This window comes from Choristoneura fumiferana, chromosome 6 (genome assembly GCF_025370935.1).
Source record: "Choristoneura fumiferana chromosome 6, NRCan_CFum_1, whole genome shotgun sequence".
In the NCBI taxonomy this organism is placed as follows: domain Eukaryota; kingdom Metazoa; phylum Arthropoda; class Insecta; order Lepidoptera; family Tortricidae; genus Choristoneura; species Choristoneura fumiferana.
In genome coordinates, this window is record NC_133477.1 from 14,676,248 (window position 1) to 14,693,431 (window position 17,184).

At 36.0% G+C, this 17,184-nt stretch overlaps 1 protein-coding gene across 3 annotated transcripts in view; it reads right to left on the bottom strand.

Annotated features, from left to right (window-relative positions):
• Nucleotides 1-17,184, bottom strand: part of LOC141429161 (extracellular serine/threonine protein CG31145) — a 73,952-nt gene that overhangs the window by 24,827 nt on the left and 31,941 nt on the right. For all 3 annotated transcript variants that reach the window (XM_074089405.1, XM_074089406.1, XM_074089407.1), the window contains exon 3: nt 696-1,040. In XM_074089405.1, coding sequence (XP_073945506.1) covers nt 696-1,040 — 345 coding nt within the window. The remainder of the gene's footprint in view (nt 1-695; nt 1,041-17,184) is intronic.

Here is a 17,184-nt window from a genome sequence, read left to right on the forward strand (position 1 = left end):
TAAGAATTGCTACTGCTTTAAAAATCTAGTATTTATCTTTTGTTTCATCTAATAGTTGATCAAAATGTGTTCTTCAATAAGATCTTACTAGTTATGAGGAACAAACCAATATGATTTAAGAGAGCGTTATCAGCTGAGACGCTGTCAAATTGGTAAACAAACGATAACGGCTCATTTACGAACAGATAACATTGCCTAAAGGTACTGTTACTTGTGGCAAACACAATTCAAGGAGCTAAATTAAATCAATTTGTTTTCTAACTCATTTAATATGTGACCTTAGAATTTTGCATTGACCGCTGAGGTCATCAAATTATCATATTATTATGTTGTGACTTAAATTTATAACTAAATAGAAAAAAAAGCAACAATAAAATACTAACAGTAAATTCTTCGTATTATCATTATGTAGATAAAAGTTTTAGTTGGTTTAGCGAACGATGATCCACTAATACATTTATTTTTATCACATCACATTCGATAAGATACAAGGAATTTGAATGTATCAAATGTATATAAAGAAATAATCTTTGACATTGCGTTGATAATGCCAATATTGTAGACCGTTTAATTGGCCTGGTAAACAATACCGTGTTTATTTCTAACAAAATATTCGTAAATAAAAATACATATCTCGACTTACCAATATTTTGCACACACTTCACTAAAACACACTGTAAATCACATCACCTCACCTTTTCTGGAGGAACCGCTTCCGAAACTCAATGTACGCGGATCCACCCTTGTCAACATCGTCGCCGATCTTCACTCGGCCGTGCAAGGGGGTCCTGTGGCCGGAGATGCCATAGTCCATCTGGAGGTCAACGATGAGCATGAGTGTAAAGAGGACGAGGAATGCGCTGATTGCAAGCGCCAGGCGCTCCTTTAGTTTCATGTTGAGCATGATGCGCGCGGTCGGTCGGCGCGGCGGGCTGGGACTGCGGCGCGTGAGCGCATGGTCGCTCGGCGGGGGCGAGCGCTTGCAGTCGCGGGCGCAGGCCACGCGACGCCGCCACCGCCCGCGCGCCCAACCGGTTGCGCTGAAACAGAACTGCGCGTTAGGGGATGCTGAAGCTGTACTACAAAGCTTCGATGGTGAGACTTAAGCGCGTACGCGTGAAGAGTATATGTTCGCTCATTCGTTGCTAGTTGGGGTATTGAGTGACTGAGCGTACATGTTTTTTATATATTTTTCAACATTAGTACTTTCACATCTTCGACTGTTTTTTGCCATAATGAAATTTTTTGTCGAATACCTAATTTGTTGGTTATAATTTTTCTCCCCTGCAGACTGAAGTTATTTCATAAAATTACGTTTAAAATTATTTAATTTTCTGGAAAGTCAATGGTTTTAATTATGAGAAAAATTCCCTTGTTCCTCGCACATAGTACGACCAACTTATTCCACGAGTGGTACGAAAAAAAAATACTCTTTCCTCGTGGTACCACTGAATAAAAATTGTTGCTCTACTCCACTAGCAATAAAAAAAAACTTAGGAGAAATTTTATTTTGAATGCCTTAGTACAAAAACACTTTCTACAATTGGATATAGACTCTATATACCTACGTCTTTCACAAAGAATTACTTTATCTGAATTAAAAACTCGCTCGATCGGATTAATAAGAACATTTGTGTCTGTTTACAACTTTTTATTTCATCATTATTCCTCTAAAATATCTCTTCAACACGTTAAATACACAAGATACTTGTTGGTTGGTTTGGTTTATTATTTGTCTAGAAAATATATAATTTCATTTGTAAAAAGTTATTTTATTTAAGACTTTGTAAAGATATTATACGAACACGTTTGCAATAAAAATTATACGATCGCAAGATTTTAACGATTGCGGAAGTATCTAGTTAACGTGTCAATCTTTGCTGATGATATGCGTAGCAAAAACATAAAATTAAATCCTATCTCAGTGGCTACTTGTAAATACGATGCCAGTAAATTTTGCTGAACTAAGATTTTTGTATAACGAAAACAAAATCTACCATTGCACAACTGCAAGCGAGGCGGTGTCATGTGGTACGAATGTTAAACGAAATACCTAGCTATGAGAAATACGACGCTTGGTCAAAGTTCAATACCCATTTTGTTACGGACTACGGGTAAGCACAGAACACGCTGTGCTTATGTACTCTCTTTATTGTTAGCTGGACTTTTGAAACAAATATTTATCTACAGTTTAAAACCAGATATTCTACAAAAAATTATCAACGGGGTATTAAAATCTGTTGTTTAGCATGATAATAAAGAATGATCCCTTAGAATAAAACGGTCGCAAAGTTAAGGGTACCTTTAAGAGTTAAGAAAACTTGTTGTTGTACAAACACTTGGGAACGATTCCTCTTGTCTTAAAATTCAATCTCAAAAATGGCCTCCAAATCGTAATGGAACCTTTTTATAAAGTTTCCAGTTGCAAAATACAAATTCGAATCAAAAGCACAAATAATTTGTTCTGAAGATTTCTAATTTCGACAAGTTCTTAGAATTTGAGTGGAATTATCAGTGCACGAAGCAAACTGAAACAGTTGATTAATTACAAACCATAATTAAACAATATTAACTTTAAACACAACTTCCTAACACTCGAGAACTGTAAAGTAACAAGAAACCACTTAACTCTCAATTCTATAAGACATATCTTGGGCTCAGAGCGGTAGTATTTAAATATACGTTTGTTTATTTTGAGTCTTAAGAAGTGTGAAATGTTACGTGCTGACCAAGGTGCTGACATTCAATATTAAATGGTATCGGTCCAGATTTAGTGAGTGATATTGGCTACTTCACTTTCCAAGAACGGGTAGCATGTTGACTTCTAAAGTCGACCCAGAAAGATGATTGTCAGCTATCTGATAACTGATAACCCATACTCTAACACGTGTTACTTGTGCAGCATATTAAACCAGTGAAAAACTTGTTTATTTGTCTACAATGTATTATATCGAGGTTGATTAGCTGAGTGATTAACTCGTGATCACGTGTAATTGTCCTATAATTGTTACGTATCCAGGTCATAAGTGACATTATTTAATTATGCTACTATGTAATTTACTTTGACTGAAATCAATATCTTGATATGCGGCGCTATGGTTAGTTATTAACTATTAATAACCCCTTTCAGGTTAATATAACCTCTTGTTAGTTAGTGACTATACGAGTGACATTTGAGTCTAACACCATTAGTTCATCGTTGCATCAATACCAAAATGTTAGTAAAAACATTAAAGAGGAGTTGCTGTTCCGGTATCAGATTAAAATATTTCCATTAGGCTGATCTACATACGAAATTAAAGGAATTATTTTAGCATGTAATATTTTTTTTTAAATATAATTTTTCATTCGCGATAGTTATTGGTTATAATGCGCAAAAAAAATATGGAGGGAAATACTCAAATTGCACGTAAAATGTACGCACACTATTAGAATTTACAATTACTTGTAGTAAGTGCAAGTTAGGTCAATTCCAAACCAAATCAGACAAGATCTTAAACAATCTAACAACGACTCAATTTCAGCTTAGATCTTAAGTATTTCATCAGAAATTTGAATACTTAATCGCGTGGAAAATTACCAAAAGGATTGAAATTCTAAATGGAAGCATACTGATAATTTATCTTCAACTTTAACCAAATATTCTTCTTGGCAGTATTGGCACTTTAAATATTAATTGGAAATTGTAATGCTATTGTTATAGCAAAACAATAAAAACATGTTGAAGTACATCACAACAGGTAGAACAATATTAATGAACGTGGCCCAATTAAACAAGATGTGGAGGCTCATACAACCCTTTGTTAATTGACAGAAACTGCGGATTTCCATTGCGTTGTTTACTGATACACTGATGCTATTATATCAGTATCTAAATGGTAAAGGGTGATTAGTTGAAGCGGAAATTTTCCTTAAAATTACTTCAAAGTCTATCATATCTGTTCGATATTTGAATTGACCGATTACTTTAGTGCTAAGTATTCATTCAATCATTAGTTGTGGTTCCGATTTCCATCCAAGTTGAATACTGTGTATAAGTACACGGGCTTAACGTCAGATACAGAATTTTACCTATAAGTACCCATCGAATAAAGTAGGGAGGTGTGAGGTTAAAGAGAACGAAATACAAACAGGATTATCTTTCATATAAGATACACGTAATTTCCAGCTTGATTCCTTAATAGTTCATGAGATAAGTTCTTAAACGAAGATAACGATGACACTTCTGATATTTACGACTATGAAAACACTAATTATCAAATGCGGGTAGTTCGAAAGGCTCGCGCTGTGAGACCCGACAGTTCAGTGTAAACGTCCACTGCAATGTGACTGAAACGTCGAGATAATTATTCCTCGTTTCGTTGAGTGTGATAAGTCTCGGGTTCTGTAATAGTTGTAAACTTTAGTAACTCCGCATTCGTTCCAGTTTGTCAATGGTTAGTCCGATCAACCCTGATTAGTCTAGAATCAAACCGGCTAGCGCCTAATTTCCATTTTTCAAACAGTAAAACACTGTCATGTTCAGGCTTATTTAATAGGAAAGTGGCATGGGAAGTTTTGCACAACGAGCGATTACCCGCGCACGCGCAGCCATGCATTAGTCCTCATTATGCGGGGCATGCGCGACACCCGTATATTAATACTGTCCTCATTGAATGCAGTTTCGCCATGCCGATGAACTAGCCAATTACATGATATTTCCATTTCAAAATTGATTATTAGAGAAATGTGTTGTAAACCGAAGCGTAAAACTGTTTCGAATGTAGAGTAAATTAAATAATTATTGCAGAAATATTTTTGATAAAATTGTTCAGACCATCTCGTTACAATAAAGTGGTTTCTAATTCAGGCCACAATGATCGCTGTTTTTGGTGAAAATACTTATTATGTTATCATATCATATAAGTATATTTATTTTCTTAAATTTATTAAATTATTAGCTTTATATTATTATTGTTACAATCTTAAAATACGAACTAAAACCGGCCAAGAGCGTGTCGGACAAGCCCCAAATAGGGTTCCGTAGTCATTACAAAAAAAATAAGTAATATTCTTTTATGGATTTCGTATTCAAATCTCAAATCTAAAATCATTTATTCAGTAAATAGGCCGCAATGGGCACTAAAACGGGCACTAAAATGGGTGTAAAACGTCATTTTTTAAACTACCAGCGCTTTGGAAAGACCATCATTGCCAAGAAAAATGCGCCGCAAGAAACTTGGCAGAAAGACATTTTTTCAACATAAAATAATTACAAATAAAATACTTAAAAACTACAATATACAATTAAAAATAAAAAAAATACACAATAGGTACAAAACTAAACACTAACTATTATCTACGTTCAGCGGAAGTGTAGACTGCTTCCACCGTCATAAATAAAAAAAAACTGAAATTTACATTTCAGGTCAAGTAACCATTAAGCTTTTGGATTCCAGAAGGCAAGCTCACGTCTGCCGCCCCCGCAAAGTTAGCTCACACGCACTCATGCATGTCATGCTCTGAAAGCAGAGCGGTACCGAGGGCATGGTATTGCTTCCGTTCCCATAAGCTCTATGGGATCGTCTTGGGAGCTTCGACGTCGCGAGCCTGTGACTAGAAATTAAACTAAAAATATACAAGTTTAAAATCCATAAGCTTAACAATATACAACCCTAAATATAGCAACGGGATGTATAAAGTCTCGAGTTAATAATAAAATTACTATATAGCAAGGGGATGTAGAAAGTCCCTGAGTTAATAATAAATAAAATTCAGAGATGTATATAGTCTCTGAATGTCAAAGTAAACTATTTTATACGGAATCTTCCAAGTTTCAGTTTATTTTATACCTACTATTAGATTTTAGAGGGGGCGCTCGATTTTAATGAAAATTTGCACTTTAAAGTTGAATATTTTGCAAACACATCACTGAATCGAAAAATCGTTTTAGCAAACCCCAATGGTTTTAAAATACCAATCCAACGATACCCCCACTATAGGGTTATATGAGCAAAAAAATACTGCCACTTTACGTCTGAGTGGCACCCTAAAAAAATGTTTTTTTGAATATTTTATTGTACCTACTATTTTGTCGTCATAGCATACATATATATCCGTGAAAAATTACAGCTTTCTAGCATTGATAGTCCCTGAGCAAAACCGCGGACGGACGGGCGGACGGACGGACGGACAAACGGACAGACGGACAGACAGACAGACAGACATACAGATGATAGATGAACTATAAGGGTTTCGTTTTTGCCATTTTGGCTCCGGAACCCTAAAACCATAAACAAAAGATAAAAAATAGCCACATTCGTTCCGTATTCGAACTGCAGGAGTCACCCTGATGCCTTGAAAAAAACTGTGAAATTCCACCCAATATTATAGTTAAACAGAAATGGAATCCAAGTACAGAGACAATAATTATATTTAAGTGTAACCGAGAGTTTAACTAGCGTATCTACTAGCCTCGAATTGAGGTCAGACCTACGTCCTAACTAAATTGTCCCTGCATTTGCCGCGAAAGGAAATCATATTTGTGATGCCGGTGCAGCTGACTACACAGCGGACGGTCTCAAAACTCTACAAATTAAACGCTCCATGTTCATTCAAAAAAAATAACAAAAAAGTAAAACCGACTCCAAAAAAATAAAAAATAACAAAAAATGGAACCGGCTACAAAACCCTTGAAAATATTTATCTAGGTAGGTACTCTACTAGCTCGAAGTCACAAGAAATCCGAAGCTCGGTTCACAATTGACTGAGTAATCGGTGAACAAACATAAAAAAATACAAACATTGGAACATAGAACCTCCGCCTTTTTTGAAGTCGGTTAAAAAAGATACTCATGGCCTTTTTAATCAGACAAAAGTCCAATCAATCATATCATTAAAATAAATGCCAGGTAATGTATCCCTATATAGTCTTTGAGGTAATGCACAGGTAAGCAATTGTACAGGATCTGTAGTTACAATTTCTGTACAAGCTGCTGTTGGTAATTGTTCAATATTACGTACTCAATTTAATACTACGTGTACTTCAAGTCAAGCTACACGATTGATTCAAACGCATACACTAGCAAATGAAATAAAACGAACGCCTCTGTTATATTTTCATTTTATTTCGAATATTTTAACGTGGCAAACTTCTAAAAGTGTATACAGAATACGGAATGTAGGTATGTTAATGTAATAAATAGCTAAGGAAACACCATAATTTAGTCAGAGTAAAGAATTTCGAAATCCCCTTTATACTTCCCCTGTATTTTAAAAAACACAGACTACCTTATATATGTACTTACATGTTCAAAACCGGCAAGATCTTACAAAGGGTTTTGGTAATGTCGTTGAAATTAGGGCTTTCTATTTATTTTTACCGGCTATGTTTAACTTGCAACGTTCCTATGTGTATGAAAGTTGTGGTTTTAAAATTTATAAACCATTTTTAGTCTCTTTCCTGGTATTCGATGGAGCTGAAATTTGGCATTTATATAAATTCGGGGACATAACAATTACTTTAATTAGGTAATTAAATTTTGGAGGTCCACCAGGATCATCTCAGCTGGACGGAACTTTTCAACGGTTAAAGCCATCGACCTGGTACGGATATGTAGTTAGAAATATAGTTAGTTAGAAAGTATATTCTTTCTCTGTGCGAGCTTATATTATTATATTTTATGTTAAAAACATGTTGATAAAAAAATATTTCTTGGACACCCCTATAAACAAACAGCGGTTTGAATAATTAATAAAAGTTTGGCAAACTTAGCCCTAAGTCAGAGTAATTAGGCCTAAGTAGTTAACAATAAAGTTATAATGGTAGTTAAGGAGTTCAAAACCAATGAGACATATTTTGATTTGATTCTTAATTGCTATTTAAAGAGACAGTAGCGGCGCCAATTTTAATAATTGCCGTCATTAAGTACCACACGCAGGCGTCGGTTCCTTCCTACTGATATTTCCGGTGTCATAAAGTTTTATCAATGATTGTGGAATGTGGAATATCTAACGTATGTTTATTGAATCTCGAAGACCACAGCCTGAGCTTCTTGCTAGAGGCAGCAAAAGAATGGAAAAAATAGTGCAGCTTTAATCTGCCAGAGACCAATTGATAAAAAAACCGGCCAAGAGCGTGTCGGACACGCCCGAAATAGGGTTCCGTAGCCATTATGAAAAAAATAAGTAATATTTTTCTAAGGATTTCGTATTTTATACGGAATCTTCCAAGTTTAGGTATATTTTATTAACCCCCGACGCAAAAAGAGGTGTTATAAGTTTGACCGCTATGTGTGTCTGTCTGTGGCACCGTAGCTCTTAAACGGGTGGACCGATTTGAATGCGGTTTTTTTTATTTGAAAGCAGGTTTTCTAGCAATGGTTCTTAGACATGTAAAATCGGTTCAGCCGTTTCAAGATCATCACCTCTTTTGTTCGCTGCGTTAGGAATCTTAGACGCATAATGGGTATTTACTTTACTTCCAAACATACGAGTATTTGGGACCTAAAATTTGAAACACCCATATATGCTATATAACTATGCAAGATTATCGAATTCTCGGCCTGATGCTGCAGCCAGGATATCTAGAACACTAGTAGGTAAACTCTTGATAAAACCAAAGCAGATACCGGGACCGCTAAGGTTACTTTAAAAAATACAACATATGTACTTTAGTTTCCGGTTAACCTTAGCGGTACCCCGACACCGACGTCGCTTAGATAAAAAAAATATGACTAGGTACTTATCTATCTATCTAAATAAAAATGAATCGTAAAATGTGTTGCTAAGCGCAAAACTCGGTAACGACTGGTCCGATTTCGCTAATTCTTTTATTGTTGTATTCGTTACTGCCAGGAGAAGGTTTTTATGGAAGAAAATACAGAAAAAATACAACGGGGGCGAAGCCGCGGGCAACAGCTAGTACTAAATAAACTTAGGCTAATTTTGCGGGAAATCAGCATAGTCCCCGCGGGATAGGGAAACGAATTCTTCGCAGATGAAGTCACGGGCAAGAGCTAGGTAGTGCATAATTATTATTTACTTTTTAGTTTTCTTTTTTAGCGGCATTTTGTGGTCGGCTTTTTTTATGTCGGGTGTTTTAATTTTTTTTTTTTATTTCATGTTTTTTATCGAGTACTGCCTTTTCGCAGCGTAACGTTTGGCAACCTGTTTCATTTCGCAATTTTTTTATTCGCAAACTCTTAAACTGTAAATATTTCAGGATTTATTTCAGGGCCATCGTGTAGAACCCTTTAGGTTAGGTTAGGTTAGTTTTATAAAAATCCTCAAATATTTACAGTTTCAGAAATATTAAACAGTTGGGAAATGAAAAGTTGCGAAATGAAACAGGTTTGCCAAACGTTATTCGCCGAAACATTAGTAAGCCGTTTTTTATACCTTAGGCTGCTATTTACTCATAAACTACTAATAATTCTCAAGCAAACTTAGCCGTTATAGTTTTCCTTGAAAGTTTGATATACTCACTACCATCCTAAAGTTTTTAAATTTTTCCACCCACCGATTTACATTTTAGAGGGGGGGGACGCTCGATTTTAATGAAAATTTGCACTTTAAAGTGAAATAATGTTTATTATAGATTTATGTATATCGCTTTGACTAAGTAAAACCTAATAAACTAAAGATAAATCCTGACTAAATAAAACAAAAATGTCAAATTAAATAGAATAACAAATTAATCAAGCCACAAATAATCAAAAGAAAGTTGAATATTTCGCAAAAATATCACTGAATCGAAAAATCGTCTTAGCAAACCCCTAATGGTTTTTAAAGACCTATCTGACGATACTCCACACTATAGGGTTAGATGAGAAAAAAAAATCACCTCTACTTTACGTCTATGGGAGGTACCATAAAATTTTTTTTTTTACTTTTTTTTATTGTACCACTTTGTCGGCGTGACTGATATGTAATATTCATGTTAAATTACAGCTTTCTAGTACTAACGGCCTCTGAGCTTACCCGCGGACAGACAGACAGACAGATGGACAGACATGGCAAAACTGTACTATAAAGGTTCCGTTTTTGCCATTTTGGCTCCGGACCCCTAAAAATCAGCTAAAACTATCCCGGGGATCCTAGTCGAGTTTTTTTCTCGGTACGCGTACAACGCTTCAAATAAAAATAATGAATAAGAAAATAAGAATAATCATTTTAAAGAACTGAACCACTTCTATGAAGCGTAAACTTTTTAACCTTTTTGTCTATCAGTAAACTGAACTTTTACTCAAAACTAAACATTTGTTTTTCTTGAAGATGGACAAGATAGACACGTGAGCAAGTGGTTCGAACACGCGATGATATCTTTAACCAGTACGAACAATGGCTAAACCCTGATTCAGCTAACATCTGGTTAATGATAAGCTTCATTAGATACTATACAACATTTTTTTCTTTTCAAATATTTACCAAAGATAAATACTAACGATTTAGAAGGCACCCGTAATGACGAAGTGGTCGACTGTGCAGAGATTTTGTGGGAAAGTAATGGTCAACACAACATTTTGCCCGTTTTAGAGTTCTGTACCTTGAAAGGGAAAAAATGGAACCGTTATAGATCACTTTGTTGTCCGATTGTGGGGGTAAGTGCAGGTGGTAGGACCTTGTGCAAGGTCCGCCCAGATACCACCATCCTGCTCGCTAATCCTGCCGTGAAGCAGCAGTGCTTGCACTGTTGTGTTGCACTGTGGTGATCTCTTATTATCAGGAGCCCCACTTGCTCGTTTGCCATTCAGTCGAATACAAAAAAAGTGTACCTACTAAACCCTCGGTGTGCGAGTCCGACTCACACTTGGCCTGTTACCAAATGTTCAATTCGTGGACGATGAACATTACACTTGGATGACATAATGCAAGTACTGTCAACAAGATGTACAGCCAGCAAAAAAAACTTTGTATGAAAATGTAAAAATAGACTTGTTTTTAGGGCATCAAGATCGGTCTAGTCTAGGGACATCATAAGGTAACGACGCCTATTACCGGGGGTATCGAAATCGACGGCCATCACCGCGGCAATTTAAAATACGCATTTTATAATCAAGCCGATAGATTTCTTAAAAAATATATTTTACAAGATAAAAGCTTATTTAGTCGACTCACGGATCTATTAGCGCTAGTGTATGTGAATGAATCAAAGATCTCGCAATTCGTGATTTTCCGAAATGGCACCGACGGAAGAGGATTTGCCATACTAACGCGTGACACCACATACAAGCAGAGTCGAATCTTATTTAGTGTTTTACAAAATATTTATGGCAATTGAACTAATGTTATGGTTTTTAAATGGCTTTTTATAGTTTTTTGTACGAGTTCTGAATACTTTTTGTATAGTTTTTGGCCCGGAAATACGATTAAAATGGAAAATAAAATACAGCGGCGATAGGCGCCATTTTTAACTGTTGATTGTAATACCGTGGTATATCACGGTAATAGTTAAAGTGGTAGTTTTGGTTCTTCAAGCTTTATTTTTGGTATAAATTATCGTTTATATAATTTGTTACAGTTATTCCAATCTTGATCTATTCACGCTTTTAAAAAACTATTTTCGTGGTATGAAAAGTATTAACAAACTCTTAATTTTTAGCAAAAACTTCAATACTGAATTTGTAGTTTCTATAGAAACCGTTATTTTGCCAATTTGTTTAAATATTGCGATGAAATTTTATATTTACTTACCAGTTATGTAATTTTGGTTATATGCCAAGGATGTAATAAGTATATTTGATTTGTAATTCAAACACAACTCTATCCTATAGTTTTTATAGGTCGGAATTAGATTTTACAATACTCCAAATTAAGCCAATTAACGATGGTATGATCGCATAACCCTCGGTAATAGAATGTATGGGAATCTATTACCGACCCATTCAATTGTCTTTGGGTCGGTAATGGGGTTCTTAAAGAAGTACCTATTACCGAGTGACATTTTATTTTTCTGTTAAAATAATTCACATTTAGGGTACCGTAAGTGCAGATTTTTTTGATAAAGTTTTGACTTTTACTCAGCATGCATACATCAAACTATAACTGGTGGCATAAGCATAATAAAATACAATGGGCTGGATACACTATTCGAATCATACTTTAGTTTTTTATTTAAATTTTCTCAAAAAATATTTGATGTACAGAACCAAAGCCATTACCTTTTTTTAATCCCTCGGTATTAAGTTCCAAAACATGTGTCGGGTTCCTTTTACCGATGGTAGAAAATTGCCGTTTTTTTATACCCTCGGTAATAGAAGCTCAATTCGCGGTAATGGAATCACAGCCTGTCCATTACCACGGTAATAGAAGATTTGGGTATTTTGATTTCAATAATTATTTTATCAAATACTAATAACTAAAACGAGCCCAAAAAGTTAAGACACTGAAAGTTAAATAAACGCTCTTAAATAAAAAAAATATTCTCGTTTGTTAAGGAGCTTTGATACCCTTAATTTTTGGGACTCATTTGAAAACTTCCTTAAGTACCACGGTAATAGGCGCCGTTACCTTAGATAAGGTACCAAAGGGAGACAAGTCTACGCAACTCTGAAGTGTAAAAGGGGGATAGAATTTCTTCCAAGACCTTATGCGTTCGATAAACAGAATATTGCTTGATCTGTACTGGTAGTAACAAAGAAATTACGTCGTCGTGGAAATACGCATCAAGAAAATTGTCATAATTATCACATTTTGTTTTGTTTCGATTTACGTAACACAAACTGGTTGGTGGGAAGACTACCTGTTAGTCTAGATTCAACAATAAGCAGGTCCATCATGCTTGGCATTACAATAGGCTAAGAAAATCATCGATGGGAAATGGTACAGTTTTTCACAAGCGTGTTATTGAAGACATACAAGGGCCAATCAACTATTGTACCGACACTTTGGGCGTCTCCTGCGTTACCAAAAAATCGTACTTCGAACAAGATATTTCACGGTTTAATAGGTTGAACTTACATAGGATGGCATATTCATATACACCATCTATTAAAATTACAGAAAAAACATGTTTACTTACAAAAATCTGCAATTGTTTGAAAAACGTCGCGGACAGATTAGTGTCGGTAAAAAAGTTGATTGGCCCACAAGCGCCATTGGCACAGGGGGGCTACGAAAATCCGAAGTCTATATCTATCGAAGTTTTAGTAGTTTTAGTAGTTCAAATCGAAGTTTGTATCTCGCCGTCCCGCTGCCGATACAAACTTCGATTTTCGAATTTCATGGTAGCCCCCCTGATTGCTGATTTGGGGCCATTTCGTAACATGCGCATTTTTATTTGATTTATTTATTTTCTCGTGTTATCGTAAATAATGTTTTCTTTCTTTTTCTTATTCCTATTTTTTTCCTTTTTTTTCCTATATTTTTTACATGTAAGTAAGCGAGTTTCCTTGCGTGGTTCTTATCTCAACTACGTTTGATGAAAATCAGTTATCAGTTTTGAGATGTTGAAGTTTGAAAAAATTATTTATTATCTCTAAGAAGTACCTAGGTAGTATACAGAACATCATCATCATCATCATCAGCCAGAAGTCGTCCACTGTTGAACAAAGGCCTCCCCCTTAGAACGCCACAATGAACGACAGCTCGCCACTTGCATCCACCGGTTTCCCGCAACTCTCACGTAGTCGTCAGTCCACCTCGTGGGAGGCCTGCCAACGCTTCGTCTTCCGGTTAGTAGTCGCCACTCGAGGACTTTTCTTCCCCAACGGTATACAGAACGCTTTTATGAAAAAGAAGAGTACTTATTCGAAAACTGTTTGTTTTTATGTTATCACAGTTAAATGACCAACGACATGCGTTCCTGATATTTGCTTAGTTTTAAAATATTAATAGGTAATTAATGTAATTAACTGCCCTATTAACTAAACAAAACCGGCCAAGAGCGTGTCGGACACGCCTAAAATAGGGTTCCGTAGCCATTACGAAATAAATAAGTAATATTTTTCTAAGAATTTCGTATTTTATACTGAATCTTCCAAGTTAGGTATATTTTGTACCTTGGACAAATTTAGCCGTTATAGTTTTCCTTGAAAGTTTGATATACTTACTACCATTCAGATTTTTTTCAAAATTTTCCACCGTACGTCAGTCTCTATAGACGTCCGCCTGCAGAGTAGCTGAAAGAGTGTAAGTTAGACAGCTAAGCTGTAATTTTACTTGAATATAAATATTAATCACGCCGACAAAGTGGTAAAAGACACTTTTCTGTCACCTCTAACGCTATTGACGTAAAATTAAAGATGACAAAAATTGGGACCAGTGACGAGCACTCGCACGTTTACCTTACAATATTATGTCAAAATATTTTAAGAATTCTTAAACCTGAAGAACAGCAATTACTCCAAACTAGCTACGACGTAGAAAATATATGTAGCTTGCCACATATATATTCTTGTTGTAGCTACTCGTACGGTGAACGCTCTCACAACTTTTCGCGACTCGTGGTTAACATACGTGCTAAAATTTCTAGTCAAACAAAAGATGAAAATGTGAAAAAAGCAGAAACGCTTGAATATTTGTGTAAATTCTTCGGTAGCAGTCTGTGCCCGTAAACAATATGCCTTATTCTATCCCACTCATACGCGTAAGGCGTGCAGCGTTTTCGGCTCTGCCACGACTATGCACGATGTGCGAATATGCGATACGGCAAACGTCTCGACCGTAGAATAATCACATAGATCGCTAGCTATTTCGCCAGCCGTATAACTACCTATAGTCATGGCAAGGCCATTCAGCTAGTAACTAGCTAGTAGCAATAGCAAGTTAGCAGCTAGCTTGCTCTTTTACTTATCTACTTACCTACGAGTATTAAAAATATTGCCTATTTCACTGTTTGTATCTCGACCATCAATAAAATTTTAAAAAAACTTTCTTTATGCCCTTTTTGTCAATAATATTTCACACTGTCTTCTAAATACGTATTCTATAACGTCTATATTTGCCGTTGGCATGTTATTCTTGTAGCTAGCTACAGTTTGATGACCGTAATATCCTTGGTTGTGTTTGTGTTATGTTATGATATTTCTCTCATAAATGCGGGAATATAATTTGGTTTAAGATTATGGAGCAATACGTTTTGATAACACCACCTAGGTATGCGCTTAAAATGTTTCCCAAGTCTTTGGAACGCTTTTTTCTACTTTTTATACAGGAGGCGGTTCACGAGTGAAGTCAATTTCTTTGCAATTATTTTAATTTAGCTGTGGCTTTTCGCGCTCTACATTAAAGTTAATGTTTATTTCATAATTTGCAGGGTTAATGTAATCTAATAATATAATTTATGTCTTTGTGGCTTATGAAATATGAGCAAAACTGTTTTGAAATCATAAACACTATGTTTATCTGACACCTTAACACAACACCTAATAGGTGGGTAGCGATAATTGGAGATGCGCTAAAAACACATTAACAAAACAACCAATACGTACTGCATAACCATGTTGAAATGACTAACCGGATATAGATGAAAAACTTAAGTAAATTACCTTTGTATGTAATAGTAACGTGTCCGTATTATCAATGTAACGTTCCAAATTAGAAAAATTACTTAAGCTCCATAATACCAATTCTGCGCACTACTACATACAACAGGTCAGTTTTTCACCGATAGTAACTTGAAGTAGAACGTAAAGGATTTAATCGAATTGTCATTAAGATAGATATCAATTGGAAACCCTAATTTTATCCCACAGGCTACTACATTTTATACTTTTCACGCAAACAGTGTGCATAGGATTTAAAATGTATACGAAAAGTACCTAATCTTGTTCGCTCAAAGTTGTCATTTCTAATTTCAAGGTATTGAGATTTATTAGACATTTATCAAAAGAAACTAGATCAGTCATACAGCCCACTTTATTCGTAAATACAATATTGATAACCTGTACAGTCATACATCCGCCAACATCCGTAACTAACCTTGTCACCTTGTGATAAGGTTCATGCATAGTTTGATAACAATGTTGGCTACTGTACACAGTCAGTTGCTTTAGGAATAACTATTACAAATTGTTTCCTGTCTTGGTTGTCCCAGATTATCTACGTAGCAAAGCTTTTAATCAACGATAACAGTGATGGATCGATTTAACGCGACAATTAGAGCGATAACCTATTGAGACGTTTTTTGCCTGAATCCTTTACAATGAAAATGTATTGCCTAAGTATCGATTGATTCAGTATGCAATTGATTGATTCAATTCTATATCAATAACTAACCCTCAATTCAAGCGTGGTGGCATGCCATGCAACTCGATTCCCACCGGGTTGCCTTAATTTTTTTTACGTGATGCCATTAATGACAGTATGCCAAAGGTTGTATGGATAGATAGACTCATGTCGGGGTGTCGCAACCAAAGTCCTGTCTAACTCGCATTTCCCTCATTCTCCGATTTCCTAACAAAAACGTTCACTCATGCCTTTCTGTAGGTAATAACAGTACATTATTATGGCGCGTACCTATTCCAAAACACCTTTGTACCAGATATGACAAGAAACTCGTTTCATTTGGGTTGCAAATGAGAGCGAGGTGTCAGTTGTAACTTAATCTAAACACAAACCTAGCCTGGTGCAATCAGCGACTGCATTTTCTACGCAAATCCAAAAATATACACGACCATTTGAGCAATTAAATTTAAATCGATCTAATTTCTGAATGTGATTTTGTTTTTGATTTAATTTTGTAAGTGTCACTTTGATACCTACGAGTGAATAATGAGTCAGGACTTGTAACTGCGTCTGAAAAATGGCCTTGCGTGTCCTAGTAGGCGGGGTTAAATCCGGATCTGAAGATTCAAAAGAGTCAGATCCTCAAGCGGATCCGAATCCCTTAATGACTCCTTTCAAATCTTATTGACTCCGGAGTTACTAACTCCGACTGGATCGAGCGGCTCGCCTCGCTCGTGATCGCCGTCACGCTCACTCACACTGACTCGCTCCGTCCGTCTGCTTTCGCTCTCGCTCGGCTCGGATCGGATTGGCAGGCTACTACGAAACTCGAAGTTCGTATCGTACCGTCCCTCTCGCTCTCGTATTAAATAGTATAAGTGTCAGAGGGACCGCACGACACAAACTTAGATTTTGGAGTTTCGTAGTAGCCCTGCGGATCGGATCTTGGACTTGGATCTTATTATCTATGTTTGGTTGGCCGGTTCGGTTCGGTTCGGTTCGTAGTAGCCCTGCGGATCGGATCTTGGACTTGGATCT